This window comes from Penicillium taxi (assembly GCF_028828555.1).
Source record: "Penicillium taxi strain IBT 34144 chromosome Unknown utg000003l_segment0_segment0, whole genome shotgun sequence".
In the NCBI taxonomy this organism is placed as follows: domain Eukaryota; kingdom Fungi; phylum Ascomycota; class Eurotiomycetes; order Eurotiales; family Aspergillaceae; genus Penicillium; species Penicillium taxi.
The window spans coordinates 370,979-391,547 of NW_026643205.1; the positions used below are offsets into that span (position 1 = coordinate 370,979).

At 45.2% G+C, this 20,569-nt stretch overlaps 8 protein-coding genes across 8 annotated transcripts; 4 read left to right on the forward strand and 4 right to left on the reverse strand.

Annotated features, from left to right (window-relative positions):
• Window positions 1-687: 687 nt before the first annotated feature.
• N7495_003621 (3-oxoacid CoA-transferase) lies at window positions 688-2,359 on the forward strand (the record flags this gene model as incomplete). Its single annotated transcript, XM_057206272.1, has 3 exons — window positions 688-750; window positions 812-1,991; window positions 2,046-2,359. The coding sequence occupies 3 exons, from the start codon at window positions 688-690 to the stop codon at window positions 2,357-2,359; spliced, it is 1,557 nt and encodes a 518-aa protein (XP_057063952.1).
• Window positions 2,360-2,612: 253 nt separating this feature from the next.
• Window positions 2,613-3,335, reverse strand: N7495_003622 (Alpha-acetolactate decarboxylase; the record flags this gene model as incomplete). Its single annotated transcript, XM_057206273.1, has 1 exon — window positions 2,613-3,335. The coding sequence occupies one exon, from the start codon at window positions 3,333-3,335 to the stop codon at window positions 2,613-2,615; it is 723 nt and encodes a 240-aa protein (XP_057063953.1).
• A 2,464-nt stretch (window positions 3,336-5,799) lies between these two features.
• N7495_003623 (glycoside hydrolase) lies at window positions 5,800-6,147 on the reverse strand (the record flags this gene model as incomplete). Its single annotated transcript, XM_057206274.1, has 1 exon — window positions 5,800-6,147. One exon carries the CDS (start codon window positions 6,145-6,147, stop codon window positions 5,800-5,802), a length of 348 nt encoding a protein of 115 aa, XP_057063954.1.
• Window positions 6,148-9,037: 2,890 nt separating this feature from the next.
• Window positions 9,038-10,793, forward strand: N7495_003624 (thiamine pyrophosphate-binding protein; the record flags this gene model as incomplete). Its single annotated transcript, XM_057206275.1, has 3 exons — window positions 9,038-9,047; window positions 9,109-9,332; window positions 9,366-10,793. The coding sequence occupies 3 exons, from the start codon at window positions 9,038-9,040 to the stop codon at window positions 10,791-10,793; spliced, it is 1,662 nt and encodes a 553-aa protein (XP_057063955.1).
• A 1,575-nt stretch (window positions 10,794-12,368) lies between these two features.
• N7495_003625 (uncharacterized protein) lies at window positions 12,369-13,505 on the reverse strand (the record flags this gene model as incomplete). The annotated part of the gene is made up of 1 exon (XM_057206276.1): window positions 12,369-13,505. One exon carries the CDS (start codon window positions 13,503-13,505, stop codon window positions 12,369-12,371), a length of 1,137 nt encoding a protein of 378 aa, XP_057063956.1.
• Window positions 13,506-16,352: 2,847 nt separating this feature from the next.
• N7495_003626 (HNH endonuclease signature motif containing protein) lies at window positions 16,353-18,158 on the forward strand (the record flags this gene model as incomplete). The annotated part of the gene is made up of 2 exons (XM_057206277.1): window positions 16,353-17,607; window positions 18,139-18,158. 2 exons carry the CDS (start codon window positions 16,353-16,355, stop codon window positions 18,156-18,158), a joined length of 1,275 nt encoding a protein of 424 aa, XP_057063957.1.
• A 173-nt stretch (window positions 18,159-18,331) lies between these two features.
• Window positions 18,332-18,768, reverse strand: N7495_003627 (ubiquinol-cytochrome c reductase complex assembly factor 2; the record flags this gene model as incomplete). Its single annotated transcript, XM_057206278.1, has 2 exons — window positions 18,332-18,697; window positions 18,754-18,768. 2 exons carry the CDS (start codon window positions 18,766-18,768, stop codon window positions 18,332-18,334), a joined length of 381 nt encoding a protein of 126 aa, XP_057063958.1.
• Window positions 18,769-18,997: 229 nt separating this feature from the next.
• N7495_003628 (metal homeostatis BSD2 family protein) lies at window positions 18,998-20,219 on the forward strand (the record flags this gene model as incomplete). Its single annotated transcript, XM_057206279.1, has 3 exons — window positions 18,998-19,021; window positions 19,109-19,591; window positions 19,644-20,219. 3 exons carry the CDS (start codon window positions 18,998-19,000, stop codon window positions 20,217-20,219), a joined length of 1,083 nt encoding a protein of 360 aa, XP_057063959.1.
• Between the last annotated feature and the right edge of the window lie 350 nt (window positions 20,220-20,569).

A 20,569-nucleotide genomic window follows, 5' to 3' on the forward strand; every position in this document is an offset into this window, starting at 1 on the left:
GTGGTGTCAGGTGACCAAGAGTGCTAATGAGTGCAGCCTCGAATCATTGTGGCAATTAGTAGAATCCTGAAGTGAAATTATCAGGAGAGATCATTGTGGACATCATAATTAAATTAAGGAATATGTGCAGAGTCTTGGATCTCAAAAGTGATTATAGATGAGAATACTTCACACGAGCCTTCGGCTACGGATTGATCCAGTAGCCGAAAAAACGCTTAGCCGGAAGTATTATGTACTGAATAACTTGGGGAAGCCAACAGCACATAGCTAAAAAGCTGAGTCATCAGATCCCGACCTGTGGATCGGGATCGGAGCGGCAATTATTTCGGCTCGAATGAAAACATGTTTGTTTCTTTCATTATTATGGAAGATGCGAGTAATGGTGAGGATGAGTACAAAGTATGAGTTACATTACGGGTGACAATTATGAAATTGTGAAAATATTTCAGATATAATTGTCCAGATGAGATGGAGTGAAATTGAAATGTGTGGAGAAGGTCCGGGGAAACGAAGAACAGCCGGAACCTCGGGGACTCGCCGCCTTTATAAGACCCACTGCCGACCATTTCTACCTTTCTTTGCCTTCTTCCTCTGTCGCTGCCTCATTCATTCGATTTCTTGTATCTCTCAGTCGGCAGAAATCAAACCCAAAGGATATATCCATCAATTATAGTATAATAATTCACAATGCCTTCCCAAGTGGCAACGTGCTTGCGCATCGCGCGCCAGTTCTCCGCTGAGCCGATCAAGGTAAATGCACTTCCTATACTCCTGAATATCAAAAAACTAATTAATTCTTGTTGAATTAAAGCATCAGCGCTTCCTTGCCCGTAACTTCTCCAGCAGTTTCCGCCGCAGCGCAATTAACAAGGTTTACCCCTCAGCCGAGGAGGCTATTAAGGACATGAAGTCGGACTCAACCCTACTTGCTGGTGGATTCGGGCTTTCTGGAGTGGCAGACACACTTATTAACGCTGTTAGGGCGAACCCATCTATTACTGGCTTGACAGTGGCTAGCAACAACGCCGGTGTGGACGGCCAGGGTCTGGGCCTGCTTTTGCAGTCTAAGCAGATCAAGAAGATGATTTCCAGCTATGTTGGCGAGAACAAGACCTTTGAGCGCATGTACTTGACCGGCGAGATTGAACTCGAGCTTACCCCCCAGGGTACTCTTGCTGAGCGCTGCCGTTCCGGCGGTGCTGGTATCCCCGCATTCTACACCCCGGCCGCAGTCGGAACTGTTGTCCAGACCGGCGAGCTGCCCCTGCGACACAACAGTGACGGCACCGTCAATTTGTACAGTCACCCCAAGGATGTCAAGGTGTTCGACGGAAAGCCATATGTGATGGAGGAGTCTATCAAGGGTGACTACGCCTTCATCAAGGCCTACAAGGCTGATAGACTCGGTAACTGCCAGTTCCGCTATGCGGCAGCCAACTTCAACGGCGCCATGGGCCGCAACGCCAAGGTGACCATTGTCGAGGCTGAGCACATCGTTGAGCCTGGTGAGATTGAGCCCACTGCCATCCACCTCCCTGGTATCTACGTCAAGCGTGTCGTCCAGAGCACCACTGAGAAGAGTATTGAGAAGTACACTTTCGCCAAGGAGGATGGTCCCGACACCTCCGCCCTGGGCAAGGGTGACACTGCCGGCAAGCGCGAGCGCATTGTCCGCCGTGCTGCCAAGGAGTTCAAGAACGGCATGTACGCTAACCTGGGTATCGGTATGCCCATGCTGGCTCCTAACTTTGTCGACTCCTCCGTCGAGGTGACCCTGCAGTCTGAGAACGGTATTCTTGGTCTGGGTCCCTACCCCAAGAAGGGCGAGGAGGATGCTGATCTCATCAACGCCGGCAAGGAGACCGTCACTCTCAACCCTGGTGCTTCCGTCTTCGGCAGCGACGAGTCCTTCGGCATGATCCGCTCTGGCCGTATCGACCTGACTATTCTTGGCGCTATGCAAGTCAGTGCCAAGGGTGACTTGGCCAACTGTACGTGAACCCCTTTCACTCTTCCTATATTTACCATTCTAACGTTCTACATAGGGATGCTGCCTGGTAAGATCAAGGGATTCGGTGGCGCCATGGATCTCGTCTCCAACCCCGCCGCCACCAAGGTCGTCGTCACCATGGAGCACACTGATAAGAAGGGCAACCCCAAGATTGTCAAGCAGTGCGCATTCCCCCTCACCGGCCCATCCTGCGTCAGCCGTATCATCACCGAGCTGTGCGTCTTCGATGTCGATTTCGCCAGCGGTCTAACTCTAGTCGAGCTCGCGGATGGTGTCACAGTTGAAGAGGTCAAGGCTAAGACTGAGGCTCCCTTCAAGGTCGCCGATGACCTAAAGCCTATGTTGTAGAAAAATGCTTAGATTTCTTGCATGAGTTCTTATGAATGTGAAGCGAGGATTCTCGGGTCTTTTGGGCATAAAAAATATTGTACCCTGGTATGGAATTTGTGACGATTTATGGAATCAGTATATATAGTCCTTGTTAAGAATATGGATGGTCGATTGTCAATTTTACATTTGAATATATTCCTGTATAAGTGCTCATTGCCACTCAGGCCCATTCTTTCTCTAAAAGCAATATGTCTAAGCTGAATGTTGAAATCTAACCACCCTCCGCCGCATGAAGCTCCGCCTCCCTCACGCTTCCAATAATCCCCTCATTAAAGTCCTTGTTTTGAGGCAACTCAACCGTATAGTCGCGAATAGCAGCAGCTTGAAGTCTAACTTCCCTTGCAGCAAAGCCCAAAACATGCCCCCCCCCCCCCCCCCCCTGAGTCTTGCATTTCGACAAAAAGTGCAAATGAAACCCAGCAACGCTAAACCCGCCACTGAAAGCCGGCGACCAAAATCCAAATAGAGTCCCCTTAACGTCACAGCAAGTGACTTCCTTCTGCCGCTTAACCAATTCAGCAAGAGGTTCGCGTGGTTTCGACTGAGCCGCAATAACACGAAACCTAAGCTGATCGAATCGCCCCTCGACTCGAACAGACAGGAAGCAGTTCTGCTGAGAGGGAAGAAGAGGCGCCAGAGCTGCTGGGAGTGAACCCATGGTAAGGAAAGGCAATGTCTTCTCGATGGTAGGTTTGAATCTTGTAACCATGACGAAGGGCAGGGTATCTGAAACTTCAATTTTGCGTAGTTTCTCGCCTGGAGGGAAGTGGTATACTTCGCCGTCTATTATGACTATTTCTTCATTCAAGTTGCAGACTGTGCCGAGGCCGTGGTTTCCGTTGGTGAGAGTATCTTTGACGTTTATTCCAGTTTCGCAGATAACCTTCATTAGAGCACTAAGAATCGAATACTGGAAGAGGTTGTTTGTGGTCATTGTAATGGAGCACAAAGGAGTGGAAAGGTACGAAGAGATGATGATTTTTCATCCTTGGACATGGGGGGATCCGAAAGATTTGTAGGAGAAACGGTAAACTTGATGAGCAAAGTTGCACTCCCATACTCGAGGGGCTACTTCCACCTAAGATGTGGATCTGATATTTTCACTGAATCACGAAATAAGAGATCGAAGTTCATCGAACGAATGGACGAGTTCAAAATTCGATCAACTTCCCTAATAGGCTTGGTGCCTAGAGATCTACTTTATTAGTTCATGCATACACAAGTCACGTTTTACTAAAGTATTTCACCACTGAACGGGTCACACTACTGAACGGGTCACCCCACCAATTTTACGCGTCAGTCTGGTGTTTCCATTTTCAACTACCCACCATGCCCCCCCTAAATGCTCTATATGTCCAAGACAAACAGGATCAGGAGAATAGGGTCTTATTAGCTTACCAAGCTTACAAGAATGGCGATATATCATCAATGCGTAAAGCTGCAGCTATGTTTAATATACCATTTTCAACCCTCCAACGCCGCCATTCTGGTGTCCAATTTCGTCTTGAAACACACCCACCGCAGTCTAAACTGACTGAATCTGAAGAGGATTCATTACTTCAATGGGTCGTCTCTCTAGATGATCGCGGCTGTGCTCCTAGAACTAAAGATGTTGGTAGAATGGCTAATATCCTACTCGCCGACCGCGGAACCAACCCTCCTCTTACGATCGGTAAAAACTGGGTTACTAGGTTTGCGACGCGTTTACCTGAACTTAAGACGACCTATTCAACACCGCGCGATTTTACACGTGCGCGTCAAGAGGACTATAATGTGATCAATAATTGGTTCAAACTGGTTGAAAACACGATCGCAAAATATGGTATCACCACCGACGATATCTATAATTTTGACGAGACTGGGTTTGCGATGGGACGATGTGCGACCGCGAGAGTGGTTACTAGAGCTGGTTATTATGGTAAACGCGCAAAAAAACAGCCTGGTAACCGGGAATGGGTTACTGTGATAGAGTGTTTAGGCGCGTCTGGTTACGCACCTCCACCCTGTATTATCTTTAAGGGTAAGGTGATGATGCAGAGCTGGTTTGCTCCTGATCTAGGTTTACCACCTAATTGGCGTCTTGAGATTAGTCCTAATGGCTGGACATCAAATCAAATAGGGCTCCGTTGGCTTGAAAAGCTCTTTATACCTGCTACTGCTCGTACTAAAGGACGGTATCGCCTTCTGATCTTAGATGGCCATGGTAGCCATTTAACACCTGATTTCGACAAAATCTGCCAGGAGCATGATATTATACCATTATGTATGCCTGCGCATGCGTCTCATCTTCTTCAACCTCTTGATGTTGGGTGTTTTGCGGTGTTAAAACGCTCTTATTCTCGGCTGGTTGAGTCTAGAGTAGAGCTTGGTTTTTCCCACATTAGTAAAGGAGATTTCCTAGAGATATATCCTACTGCGCGTATTGAAGCATTTGCATCTGCTTCTAATGCGTTTGCTGCAACTGGAATCGTGCCACTTGACCCTACTAGGGTGTTAAAAAAGCTTACTATGCGCGTCGATACACCACCACCACCACCCTCTATAGGAAGCGATTCAAGTCGAAATTGGACACCTAAGACGCCTAGGACGCAGAAAGATTTACGACGTCAACACCAAGCTATATTACGCACTGTATCTCGAACGCCACCAACACCATCTAAGAGAGCATTAGACCAGATAGTAAAGGGTGCAAATTACCTATATCAAGAGAATGCTCTCTTACGCCTGGAAAACAGAGATTTACGCGCCGCCCATGAGAAAAAGAAAAAACAAAAAGAACGTCCGAATCGTCAATTAACAGTAGTAGGGGGTCTTACAATTCAGGAGGGATTAGACCTGGTTGACGCGTCGAATGGTGGCCCTAAACTTAATGATGCCAATTTACAAGAGGGCCAGGCGCCTGTAAGGGCGCCTGTAACCCAACGCCGGTGTGGGATATGTAAGACACCTGGACATAGGAGGGAAACCTGTCCTAGTAGGCCCATTCAGTAGTTTTTTTTTACTATATTACATAGTAAATAATGGAGTTATTGGGATTCATAAAAATAAGTGGGTCAAACTGACCCGTTCAGTAGTGTGACCCGTTCAGTGGTGAAATACTTTAGGGCATTTCTTAGTTAAGCTATCGCTGCTTTACCAGGGCGAGGCTCAGTAGATTTCAGACTGCTGTCACGTGGAAGAATTGTCAGCAATTATTCAGGAGTTGCTTTGGATTCTGTCCTCCACTGCAGTCTAAATCAATCTTTACCTACAGAGCTACTTGTCCCTTACCTATGTATGATACTGTTGAATTTGTCACTTGTGTTCATTCCTCTCATTCTACACGACTGACTTAAATTTATTCAAAGTAATTTTTACATATGTAAGGAATAATAGCCAGCCTCCAGGCTGTGTCGAGCTTAATAGACCCCAATGACCTGGTAGTTGAAGTTGCAAATTCCAGTGGTGGTTGCAGCCACATCAATCATACTTTTCGCACTACTAATGACTGTTCTGTCTGATGATACGAGCTGGACACTCTGCGCTCCAGCCACCATCCCAGGTACGCTGTATGCATTCAGCCCTGCAACTCCAGCAAACGAGCCAATCTGGTTACCACGGCTGTAAACCTCGATAGTCACCCCGCTGGTGTTTGAAGGAAGCAGCACTGCAACATTGACTACATCCTGCATGCTCTCTACGTTACTCGGGGGGCCTAGTGAGTCTGACAGGCAGGTAGCGCTCTTCAACAGCGGACGGTACCACATAGCGCCAGAGAAGTCGCCAGCCCCTGGAACTACAGCGGAGACGTCAGTCGCGCCATTCTTGTAGGCGGTTATAAAAGGTGCGATGATGTTCTGCCACGCAGTATGGTCATAGCCGTCGGCCTCAGGCCAGAGGTTCCCGATGTAGATTCACGAGAATGGGATTCATGAAGATGATATTTACAACTTTGACGAAACTGGCTTCGCGATGGGACAAACCGCTACTGCTAAAATTGTTACGAGGGCAGGCTATTATGGCCGAAGAAACAAAGTACAACCTGGAAATCGCGAGTGGGTTACGGCTATTGAATGTTTAAATTCAACTGGTTGGGCGCCTCCACCATGCATCATATTCAAGGGCAAAAACATGATGCAAAGCTGGTTTGGCGACGCTAATTTACCACCTGATTGGCGTATTGAAATAAGCCCTAATGGCTGGACATTAGACCAAATAGGCCTTCGTTGGCTACAGAAACTATTTATCCCTTCTACTATGACACGTACAAAGGGGAGATACAGGCTATTGATTCTATATGGCCATGGTAGCCACCTTACACCCGATTTTGATCAGATTTGCCGACAAAACGATATTATACCACTCTGCATGCCTCCGCATTCATCTCATCTTTTACAGCCTTTAGATGTATATTGTTTTGCTGTTTTAAAGCGCTCTTATTTCCGGGAGGTTGGTATCAAAATGGAGCTAGGATTCAACTCTATCAACAAGAACGATTTTCTAGCTATATATCCTTCTGCGCGTGAAGAAGCTATAAGATCTGCATCTAATGCCTTCGCCGCTACTGGAATTACACCATTTGATCCAGAGAGGGTGCTTTCAAAGCTTACTATTTCGCTTCGTCCGTCAACACCACCACCACCACCATCCCGGGGTAGCGACTCTAGTAAGAACTACACTCCAAAAACACCAATGACACAGAAGGATATACGTCGCCAACATAAAGCTCTTCTGCGCGCAGCATCGAGATCACCATCTACACGAACAAAGCAGATCTTAGACCAGTTCTTAAAAGGCGCAGTAGCCATACACCAACATATGGCAATACAAGATCAGGAAATCGCCGCTCTTCGCGAAGCCAATGAAAAAAAGAAGAAACAAAAGGCACTTCCGAATGCGCGAGTGGCCATTGAAGGTGGCCTTACTAACCAGGAAGGCCGCCAGCTTATCGACGCGTCAATAAATCGTGATGCAAATGATGGTGATGTAAATGGACGCCAAACCCGGGCATCTTCTCCACAACGCCAGCAGCCACGCAGATGCGGAATATGTAGAGAAACTGGACATAAGAGAGAGACGTGTCCACAGCGCCCGATTCAATAGGTTATTTACATAGGTTTACTGGTTTTAATGGAGTTATGGGACAAATAATGTAAAATATTAAAAAAAGTGGGTCATTTTCTCCGCTCGCTTGCAATCTCCACTCGCATGTGTTTTACTTCAACCCTTTTAAAGACTAGTAAGTGGAGATATAGTGGAGAAAAGAAACTCTAAATTAAGGAGATCTCGGAAGGCTGTCGGTTAAGGGCTGGATTACGTGATATGTCATATTGTTCCAAGAATATCATTGATTGACGGTAATGCGACCCCAAAGTACTATCGTATGTCACGACAATCCTTCTTCTCTGACAGCGAAATGCCAGTAACACTTCCATCAGCTTACCCCCACAACTCCACTTTGAGCGGTGAAGGGGTTTCAAAGAGGTTTCATATGATCACTACATCAAGTCATGCCCTTGACGAGATATTCGAAGTCTGATTTTGATTACCACCTGTCCCTATACTTCTGCATTGTCTAACTCGATAGACTTTGGATTTCTAAAACCCTTCGAAGAGAATTTGTTGAACAGGAATGAAGCTTGACAGAGACTTGAGAGAAGCAAAGTTGAAGCTAAAGACTGCGAAGCAAACAAAAAGGATATTAATTTGATAGGAAAAACTGAGAAGTAATCTTGATGTGAAAGAGTTAATTGAACGTTAATCTCCAATTGACTACACTGTCTACTTGCCTGCCATGAGCTACCTACCTAGCATATCACTACTGAATCATCTGGATAAACTCAGAATGGATACATGTAGATTCAAGAACCACATTATGGCGAGTTTCCCGAGGTATAGATAGTTATTTACAATCGATCTCGTTGAATCAATTATGTAATAGTCACCAGGTGTACCCAGCTCTACTCAGTCAGCAAAAGCGGCAATTATTGAGCACTGAAACGGAGAGAGGGCCAAGAAATGGGAAGTTTCTATGGATTGTTACACGACATTTATCCAACCAACCTTTCATGTATCACGATGTCTCTACATATGTACCATCATACTTGAAGAGAGTGAAAGATAATGATAATTTCCTAGAAAGTCAAGGGACATGAAGGATGGCCATGTATGACCTAATCTGTCAAAGCAGAATCGGAAGCTCACAGAAATTAGTTGATAGATCTACATGTTGTTGGACTCGAATGAATTGGAGGATTGAGAAAGCTACCATTCTGAGCCTCGTACCTAATCACTGATCTGATATGTTTTCGAATATCGTCAGAAGATTTTGATCTACCTAGCTGAGCACCTAGCTAGGCAGGTAGACAAGATCATAAGAAAATATGTTTCGAACTAAATACATACATAGCATTGGAGATAGAAAAGTTAATGTTCCACCGGGGCATTGCCGAGTTATTCCCGAGGCCACCTGGGCAATATGAAAGAGTAGATACGTATGGACAATTAGTAGTTAGAATAGTAGATCACTTAGGTATATTCTTTTCACCTTCGATATCGATGAGATACCAACAGGCCTTCAAGCTGAAAATTCACCACAAAGAAGGTCTCACAGGAGGAGAGCTCCTTTCCAGCTACTAGCTAATCATAATGTTGACCATGTCTGTATGTGAACTTTTCCCGAGATATTTAACTACTATGAAATCTCACTGACAAAGGTTATTTATTAGTTGGCTATCCCGGTGGTGCAGCTCTTCCTATCTTCGATAGAATCTTTAAGACCAATCTCTTTAGCTTCATTCTTTCCCACCATGAACAAGGAGCCGGCCACATGGCAGAGGGCTATGCCTGCGCTAGCTCAAAGCCAGGGATTGTTCTGGTAACCTCAGGACCAGGAAGTTCCAACCTAGTCATACCCATGCTCAATGCTCTTCTGGATGGCACGCCGATGGTTGTGATCTGTGGCTAGGTAGCAACCACGGTTCAGGGAACTGGTGCCTTCCAAGAGATTGATGTCATGTCAGTCGCTAAGACTTGTACAAAGTGGTGTGATCCAGTGGAGAATATAAACGACTTACCAAAGATTGTTAATGACGCATTTTACAACGCGACATCTGGGCGTCCCGGGCCTGTTCTGATTTCTGTGCCGAAAGATATTGGGCAAGCTGTTTTTGAAACAGCAGCAGCAGATCTCCTCAGTATCTTTCCAACGATGGCCGAGCCCGAGAAACCTTTTCAAAGTTGGTCGGTATGTGTTGATATTGGCATCTACAAGAGTATTGACAAAATTGCGCAACTTGTTAATTACTCTCAACGCCCTATCATTTGTGCTGGTCGTGGAGTCCTCGCACATAAAGTTAGCTCAAAAATCTTGTTGAAAATCGCAGAAAAGAGCAGAATCCCTGTCACAGCCACACTGTTGCGAATGGGATGCTTTGACGAGACTCATGATCTGGCCTTGAATATGATAGGTACTTATGGAGCGCCATATGCAAACTACGCCATTCAGAATGCAGATTTGGTTCTCGTATTTGGGGCTCGTCTTGACGAGAGAGCCGTAGGCAATCGACTCGAATATGCTCCCAAAGTCAAAGAAGCTGCTTTAACCGGAAGGGGAGGCATTTTCCAATTTAATTTGAATCCTGACATCGTGGGAAGAGTCATTAAACCAACCCAACTCGTCGTTGGAGATTTGTCCGAAACCTTGCCACATCTACTCCATGGTTTGAATAAGGAGGGAAATCGTACACCATGGCTGGATCAGATCCAACAATGGAAAAAGCAACATGCATTCCGGGTCCCTTCTCGATGTATGCAAAGCCGTACCTCGCCTCAACAAACTATCGCAGAGCTAGATCGACAAACATCCTCGCTGAAGCATCGCATCACCATGACGACAGGAGTAGGACAACTTCAGATGTGGGCAGCACAGCGCTATAGGTTCCGATCCCCACGGCCACTCATCACGTCTGGTGCTCTAGGTACGATGGGATTCGGACTCCCTGCAGCGATCGGAGCACAAATCGCGCGACCGGATCACATTGTGATTGACATAGACGGCGATGCCTCATTCTGCATGACCATGGAGGAGCTGCTTACAGCCTCACAATACGATCTCCCCATCAAGTTAATTATATTCAACAATGACGGTCAAGGAATGATTTCGCAGCTTCAAAAGGCCGATTACAGGAATCGAATCTGTTATAATCGTCAGTCTAACCCGGACTTTGTGAATCTGGCTCAGAGCATGGGATGTGATAGTCGGAGATGCGAATATGCCGGAGAGTTGTCGAGCTCGATCCAGTGGCTGCTTGAATGCAAGAGACCGGCGTTGTTTGATGTCTTGATGAGTGAGACGGAAATGCTTCCTATTGTGCCAAATGGGAAAGCCTTAGACTTGATCACGTTGGAGTAAATAGGTAAATTGGGTTGGGCTAGACATTCGTTCTAAACTCTTTGTTTCCATAGACACATTTCAGGGGTTTCCAAGTCATAAAGTTTAGTCAATGATATCTGGGATGAAGATATGATAGATTCTGGCTGCACACCTTTCATTCTTGCATCTGATATAGCTGGAATCTGCCCAGGTGAAGTATCCATTAATTGAACCTTGAAACCAATGTTGGAAGCACATAGACTATCAGGTGAAGCCTACCTAGGTATCTTCTACCTACGTAAGGCTGGTAGTAGTTGCCAATTGAATCTTATATTACATTCAGCTTTCTCACAAACTCCGCATCTTCCCAACCCTATAATCTCCAATTTTCGCAATCCGCAGGCTGAATCAGCAATAGCTGGGTCAGGGCTCATCTAAGTCAGTGACGCAAATCGATAGTTGAATGATCAGTTCAAATTCAAGGATATAATCCATCAGTATATTATTTACCTTATTTTATGATGTTTTAAAAATCATTGGATGAGATTTTCCCTCGGCATATTACCACCACATAATGATTCTAGACTCTCTTCTCTTTCCGTCTCTTTGGGATGGATTGAAATCAGTTTTACCAGCTTACATTCATTTATTCATGAGCTAGGCACCGTGACTAAAAGTCCTACGTTATTATAGAAAAAAAGAAGTCAAATGAGGTGCCAAGTTTTACAAGGTATGTAGAGAATCTCAAAACGTGCTTTCGATGATGGGATGTTCTACTTGAAAAATGCGGACGAAAAGGGAGATCAGATACTTGTTTATGTGATGGATTTGTTGGACTATTTTTTTGGCTACCCAAGATATTAGGCGAAGGAACCTCAAACTGGGAAACCTGGAAGGCTGAGGCCTTGGAACGCTATTGAGAGGATTCCCAACTAAAGGAGCTCCTAAAACCGAGTCAGGCTAATTGAAATCGGACTCATTTTTCATCATTTAGCATACACTTCACTGTGATAATCTGTGGCTTTATCTCTGACCAAGCGGTCTAGTTTAGGCTAGGTATAATGATATCAACTGTCTTGCATGTATTTTTGATAAGACATACTGACGGTTTGTCTTTCGTTCCTCCTGCTGAAAGAATTATTCGCGAGTGCTAATATAGAATAAATAACTTTAGTGCCATAAATAAAACTACCCATAAAGGGACAACTGAGGGTGAAACGTGAAAATTTCCAACATACCTAGATCCAGTTATAAAATTTGGTAAGGTAGGCAATCAGTTTGACGAACTAGTAAATATTTCTAGGCTCAGAATCAATCTTCTATCTAATAAGTAAAATATGTCCTAAAGTCACGAGTTTGTCATCACGGGGGGTCCTCACGGGGTACTCTCTCTAACCATGAAACTAAATAAATCCTGAACTTTCACGTATGCTAAGTCTGCCACTCAATACCTGTTTTCATGATAGGTGGCATTTATCAGTATGTGGAAGACAAACACAGCATGTTTACTCATGATTAGACAGAACAATATTCATTTCTTTGTGTGCTATTGTTAAAATCATGAACTCAATATTCAGAAGTGCAATGTAATAAACTAACAAATTTCACTTTCATTCAGTGCTTCCACTTACTCCTACACATTGGGCATGTGGGAGCATGATCTGATTCCAGCCATTGGTCGATGCATCGTTTGTGGAAGTTGACTCCACAGCGTGCCTTGCACCAAACCAATTCTTCATTTTGATGTTCATGCTCATCCTCGGTCTCTGTTTGCTCATCGTATCTATCGCTATCATCGTCATCATCATCGTCGCTGGGGTCTTCGTTGTCGTCATTGTACTCATCACCGTCAGCGTGCTCGCCTTGCTCTTCTTCCTCGCAGTCCACATCTTGTTGTGGAATATGCAAATCGCACAAACAAATCCCACACTCTCCTTCGACCTGGCGGCGATTGGGTTCTGATGTTTCTCTCTGGCTGTTCTCCTGGTCGGTGCTGCTGAAGGTGTGAATCACTAATGGTGGGGTGGCCGATCTTGGACTCAATGCAGAAACGGCCACTGTTTCCGGGCTGACTTGGAGCTGTGCTGGTCGAGGTATCGTAATTGCTGGCTGACTGACAGGTTGCGTGGGTTCCCTCCTCGCTGCATTATAAACGTGATTTAATGGCGGAGTATGTCTGCTTGATGCAGGTGCTGTGCTGCTAGGACTGACAACTACGTTTGTGTTTCCACCCTCAGAGGGACTAGAAAGGTTCGCAGGGATTGATAGGCCCCGCTGAACGGCCTCAAGGCGCCTAACCTTTTCTATGGCCTCAAAAAGTCTTTGTTCGATAAGTGCGATCCTCTCCGTATTCGCTTCTGCGGCCTCTGAATAGACGATTCGGGATAGGACATTCACCGGTCTTGGAGATATCGTGGAAGCAACTCGCGAATCGAGATATTGACGGACTTGGCTTTTCCAACGACGTGTGAGATCCAAGGCTTGGCCTTGGTGGAACCTCGTACATAGGACATGAGGAGCTATATTCTCTAGCAGTGCATCGATGTTGCGACCAGCTCGAAGGTCTTTGGTACCCTCGTTGAGAAGTATGGTAGCTGATCTGCGGCCGTGCGCATTTGTGCGGGCATGACAGCGACGACCCTGTGAAGGGGAATAACCAGCACACCATGGCTCTTGCTCTGGTTCGAGCTTGATGATCTCGGATAGAGGAGCTAAGGGTGAACTTGCCATATAGGAATCTCGGGAAGTCATTGTGATTTATTGGGGAATACAGAGACAAACGATGAATATATTCTGTTGCGTTTATGTCTCCAAGGTTCTCTTAAAGCTTCTTTATAGCAAATCGTCTATTACTTCGAGTTATACATAGCCTAGAGCCTTGGAAGTATCCCAGTAGACATGAGACGCTATTCTGCCACAGCAGCGTGGCGCAGCGCTCAGAATAGAAATCGTACCGCGCTAAAGTGAAAGATTCTAAAGACGTTCGCCAATAAATATGCCAAGCACCAGGCCTCAGGCAGTATAGACGGCGACCTGGGGCTGTGTTTGCATATGAATTTCACAAAAAGAGGGGTTTTCAGTCCCTTGTTGGTTCTCAGTGGCTGTTGATAGGGAGCTAAAAGAGGTACGGGACTTTTGTTTTACGCTAGGTGCAGTAGTGACGCTATGTACGTCGTAAATTAGGCTAATCTCTTCATTGGCTACTATTGCCCTCTATAGTCTAAGGATGACAACAGCATCACGTGTTACCATTAATAGCTCAGGTATCACCCATATCTCCATTCATCACGTATTTCCTGCTCACAATATCAGCGCTTGTACTCGCTCGTTTTGACTGATACGTGAAACCAGTATGGCCAAATAGCCATTCCTATCTATTACTTCCCCGATCCCGTTTCACCAAACCAAGATTCAATGATTATACGATCTATTGAGCAGGGTACTAGTGATGGGAAAAAGACTGTCAATTGCAAGAGAAGAGAGGCATTTAAGCATGAATATGATGAGGCTACAGCGCTTGAGGATACGATTGAAGCATATGAACATGAGATGAATGTAGAGTTGAATCAACCAGGGCAAGAGAATCATGGGATGGATACAATTAGAGGTAAGATATAAGATAATTAGGCTACTCATCATGGCCGATGTGAAGAAGCTGGACTGTGGCTACTTCGAAAGAAAAGGCTGATCAGCTTTTAAACGATCAAGAGAAAACGAATTGTTATTTGAACCAACTGCCGTCATGAAAATATTGGATAGGTATCGCCAGAAACCCATGGACTATTTAGTCGGTAGCTAGAGCTATCAATTTGATTTCCGAGGGTTGAGCATTAAATACTTTACCATACTAGACAAAATTCCAAGGTTGGAATCTGATGCCTATCAAGGTTGTTTCTCATGGCTTTTATAATGCTATTACCTAGGTAGCTTTACGTACCGTTTTTTCCATTCCAGGTGGGGATTTCCTATTTCAGGTGCCGCCGCTTTTATGAGGGCGCTCAGGGTCAGGCTCACTGAGCTGGTCATGATCATAACGTATTTCCAGGTTGCTCCTCCACCCAATCTAGATATTTACTCTATTTTCAACCCACTGTTTTCAAACACACACCAAGCCTCCAATTGGCACTGAAAAAAAAACTTTATAGAGCAGGAGGGAAGGGTCTTATTAGCTATTCAAGCTCTTAAGAATGCTCAATTTACCTCTGTTCTGTCCGCTTCTAAAGCATTTGATGTCCCACGATCAACTTTACGGGACCGAATGAAGGGTGTTGAAAATATGGTTGATAAACGACCGTCTCGCCACTTATTCTCTAAAATTGAAGAGGAATCAATGGTAAATTGGTTACTTTCTATGGATTCTAGAGGAGGAGCTCTCACCTGTTCTAAATGTCGAAATATGGCCAATCTTTAAATTACTCCGGTCGCGAAATTCAACCACTACCAATACCTCTATTTCAGTTGGTAAAAACTGGGTAACTGGCTTTATTAAACGTCACCCGAGTCTAATAGTCCATCGATCACGACGATACGACTATAAGAGAGCTTTATCAGAGGATCCTAGGATTATTGTTCCCTGGTTTAAGCTGGTTGAAAATACTATCACTAAATATGGTATCGATTCGGCTGATATTTTCAGCTTTGACGAGTCAGGCTTCGCGATAGGGATAAATCAGACTGAAAGTGTTATTACCTCTGCTGAATATCATGGCCGGAGAGCAGTTTTACAACCTGGAAATCGCGAGTAGGTGACGCTAATAGAGACTACAAGATCGGCTAGAGAAGCTCTTCTACCTTATCTGATCTTTAAAGGAAAGGTGTTTAAAGAGTGTTAGTTTAAGGAAAAAGAGCCTTCTTGGAGCTTAAATAAGAGCTCTCATAGCTAGATAAGTTATCCGATTGATATTGATTGGCTTAAGATGCATTTTATCCCTAATATTCAGAATAGACGGGGTAAATATTGTCTCCTGATCCTTGATTGCCACTCCTCTTAACGCCTATGTTTGACGAGCTATGTGGGAAACATGACATTATTGCTTTATGTATGCCTGCGCATGCATCACATCTTCTACAATCTTTAGATATGGGCTGTTTAGGGCCACTGAAAAAATATTATGGTGGTTCTGTGGCAGAGCTAATACGGCATGGATATAACTGGACAAAACATATTTTATTGAGATCTTGGGGCACGTCAAAAAGCTTTTAAGGCAGATACTATACTAAACAGCTTTTAGGCTACTGGTTTATTGCCTTTGGACCAGAAGTGCTTAATAGGCTGAATATTCAGATTGAATGTCTATCAGGTCTAGGACTGCCTTCTAATCGACCTGTCACTTCTAGGTCTAATAAGAAAGGGCATAGAATCAACCAGTATCAGAACCGTGTTATTTAGTCAATTTTATTACGTTTTTGTGTTTAAATATGAAATTGAAATTGTTTGTGGGGTGCTGCCCGGGAATTACGCTATGTTTTGAAGAAACTGATGACTTATACACGAAAACAGACTAAACCAAATATAGTAAGAAGGGTAATCCTATCTTTGACAGTTCTGCTCACTAAGTTTGCTGTGAATCCTCCCTTTTTTCTAAAGGTGATAACATCATGTTACCGAATCCACTTTTCCAGGTTCCAGCGAGGGTATCCTCGCTGATGACAAGAACACGACAAGACGAGCTTAATACGTACCAGGCGCGGTCAGTTAGTTCGGCGTCAAGGCTTTCAGAAATATCTCAAACGTGTATTGAGTCAACGGTATCGGATTTTCTGTCGGAAAAGATTCTCCAACTAGAGAACCAATCGCTTTACATTTGCAGCATTAAAGAAGGCCTAGATGAAGCGAACCTCGCTAATGCCATTGATGACCAAGAATACCGCACTCATTTGAATCCTCTTATTAGCAAGTTGCGATCAACTAGTTCAACCCTTTTTGTGTTAAAGCGTCAACGAAATATTCTCGAAGAAGACTTCACTGATACGCTCGCGTTAGAGAAACGCCCGCGCGTGGTAGGGCCACCTAACGAAGACCTGCTCGAAAGAGCGTATAGAGACACAATTCTCCCACGCGTCATGAAAGCGTCTGGTAAGCAAAAAGCCCAACACTTTAATGCAGCCCAGTTCAAAGATGAGGTTAAGCGCTACTACGGCATCGAAAATGATATCTCTTGGTGCCATATTCTTGGGATGTACCTATCACCTCCACTGGTCAAAGCGGCCCACATTGTTCCGAAGAGTATGTCCCGGGAAGAATTGGCCCATCTATTCGGAGATCAAGATGCCGTGACTACTCTTCCGCAAAATTCACTTTCATTGCACCACGTTGTTGAGGGCCTTCTAGATAGCGGTGATATTGCAGTAATCCCTATTCCTGGAAAAATGACCACTCCAACGACTTGGAAATGTGTTGTACTTGATCAATCCGTGAAGAAATTGAACAATATCGTTTATACATATGTTTCTGAACCAGAGAATATCAAAAGACACATCCGTGTCAAAGACCTCGACGAAAGGGAGCTCAAATTCCTCAACGACAATCGCCCCCGTCGTCGGTATCTATATTTTCGATTTATTGTCTCATATCTATGGGCAAAGCGCCAGAATAGCGTCGTCGGCCACCATGTAGAGGCTAAAAAGTTTTGGCCCTCAGGTGGCGCATATTTACAAAGGTCAACTCTGCAATCACTCGCTCGCTGTGTCTCTGGCTCGGAGATTCCAAGCCACCTCATTTCAAACCAAACCTTTGAGCTACCAAAGGATCCTGGTCGGGATACCCAAGCCGGTATGATCTTGGCCGCTGATATTAGGGATCTAGGGGAGCGGGGTTACGACAACTCCAGCCTCATGGAGGCTGTAACTGACAGTATGAGTCACCTTGGGGAGGAGGAAGAGGGGGGGGTTCTAAATGATTCCTTGTTTTTTTTAGCCTGGTGGTTCTTTTGTTTTTACTGAGATACAGTAGCGATACATCTTTCAATCAGCATGTTTCACTCATTATCGGAACATGGATATTGCAATCATGCAATACCACAAACCCGGAACGGAACAAACAGACCCCCGAATCACGGGGAAGCGACTATATCAGGAACTCAAGTAGCTACATGAATCGAACACACTTCACACCACTTTGCACAACGTATATATTAAGAATCTAGGACGAACCATACCCTTTTCCAGTGTATATAGTGCAACGTGTGAACCCTGTCCTTTCAACGTAGTTGATCGACAGTTCTACTCAGGAGCAAAAGCAGCGAAGGGGTGAGCACTAATACTGAAGGGGAATGCTAAGAGCTGGCATGGAAAAAACGGTACGTAGGTCTACCTACATAACCTCAGATTTAGATCTTGAATTCGGAAGTCTAGACCATTTCCCATCTCACAATTGGATCCACAGTAATCATGGATCATTACTGACTTATCATATCACGCCTTGGAACATGGGCTTGGAGTAGGTAGGGGAATATATTTCAACTCGGGATATATCAGTACACGCCATGCAGATCCCCTGAAGTACCAGAGAGTTCCAATAAAACAAAACACCTAGGGATAAATCCCAATCTTAATATACAAGATCAAAGTAACCACAATCACTGCAAGCGCAGGATTCCACCTATTCGCTTCCATATGCGGCCCATCCAGTCACGGTTGGGCGCCTCTGCAAATTCTCGCACCACGTTATCATAGTGATCTGGATCACTGGCCGGATGACGGATCTTCGAGGTCAATGGATAGCGACGCGCAAAGCGGTCTTCTAGTAGATATTGCAGCGAATTTGCCGAAGACTCGGAGATTCGCGGTGTGTGTGTCGGTGTTTCGGACTTCTTCTTGGGATCAGTCTCGGGTTTCTGGCCTAGGGCTGCTTGTAGGTAGGATTGCACTGAGACGGAGGGTGGCCGGACAGCATCAGCGGGCCAGTGTTTGAGTAGGTATGTGAGACGAGTTTGAAGGGTACGCTAGTTGAAAATTAGATTGCAATTGATTGATAAATTTGCAGTAATCGTGAACATACCGGTGGTTTGGCCATGATGGTGGATATTTTGTGACGAATAAAATGACGCCTTTGGTCTTGGTCAGGATAGAAAATGAATTCGGAGATAATAATGGCATTTGTAAGATTCTTGGCCTTAGGCAGCAACGTTGCCTTCTATTCCCGGCGCTTCCATCTCTTCTCCTCCCCTTATCTCTCCACCCTAATTCCTACAATTGTTTTCTCGTTGTATTGGTCTCTAATTACTGCGACCGCTTAGCTCGCCATGAGCTCGCAGCGTTATCAACGGGTTCGTCGTCTCCTCCCCCTCTCAGCCCCGAGTTGGATCGCCTCCAAACCCCGGATTTAGACCCTTATCAGGACTGACGCCATCTAGGTGAACGCCCGCGATGAAGATGATTCACAGTCCTATCAGTTGCATCCTACTCGATCTGACCCCCACTCGACCTCACCATCACCCTCATTTCATTCCTCAACATCATCGCCATCGTCACGGCAACTATTGCATAGTGACCCACTTTCAAACGACGACGACGACCAAACCTTAGCCGATGCCTTTGGAGATGAGGATGAATCGGACGAGGATGATGAGCCAGATGATAGACAGCGCCTGATGCGGGGGAACCCAGATGTCCGGTCACCTCTAGATAACGGACCAATGTCATCCTCATCGTCAGAGTCCACGATAGGCATGCAAGACCAGTCTCATATTTCGGGGCTCACTCGACGACCAACAATTCTCCCGAGCTTTACCTCGACATCTTCAGGGAGTCGGGCTATAGTTCCATCGAATGATGGAGTCTTTGCTAACTTGGCTGCCAAGCCAGAACGGGGCGAAAAGAACGAGGATCTGCCTCCTGTATGTCGCCACATCAAATTTCAAGGTATTCATTTACTGATTTTCTTTACAGTCATACGAAGAAGCTGCAGCCGACGCCACACCTCCGTACTGGGAGACAACTATTGTTGCACCGGGGATGTCCTCCGACGAAGTCTACGTGGATGGATTACCCGTTGGATCGATCTTCTCCTTCATCTGGAATGCGATGATCTCCATGTCCTTCCAGCTTGTTGGATTCCTACTCACTTATCTCTTGCACACTACTCATGCCGCAAAGAATGGCAGCCGAGCGGGTCTTGGCCTCACTCTCGTTCAATACGGTTTTTACATGAAGGGTAGCAGTAGTGACACCTCAGACTCTGATGGAAGTTCTGATTCATATGCCCCACCACCTGACCCTAACAGTCATAATTTCGATCCCAACCATGTCAACGACAGCACTGGAAGTGACGGCGGCATAACAGCGATCAGCACCAGTGAATGGATTTCATATGTTCTGATGATAGTTGGTTGGTTCATTCTCATCCGCGCCGTTAGCGATTTCTTACGGGCGCGGCGTCACGAACAACTGGTATTACAAAGTCCCGATCGTGGTCTCAGTGTCCCTGTGATCGCAGTGGGAGAACGGTCAGAAACCGTTGTCTAATAATTCTATATGGAAGTTCGACATGGACATTGCGGGAAATGGGGAGTTGGGTCTTGTGGCGTTCTGAACATTGGAGTTATGATTTTTCCCCCATCCGGATATATTCCCTCTTTTGGATCCTTTCTTATGTCAATAACCTTGTAGCTATCGGTACAACCTGCTGAATATATGGAGATTCGTACCCAATATATTGTAGATTACCCCAAATAGCAGTATTACCCCGGTCCCGGCACGGAGAAACCGGCAGGGATTGTTGTCACGTCTAGACCATTTCTTTTTTCCATCTCTTTATTAAGGAGATAATAAGAATTATAGAATTATGGCATCGATTAGTTTAAGTGCTCTGAATG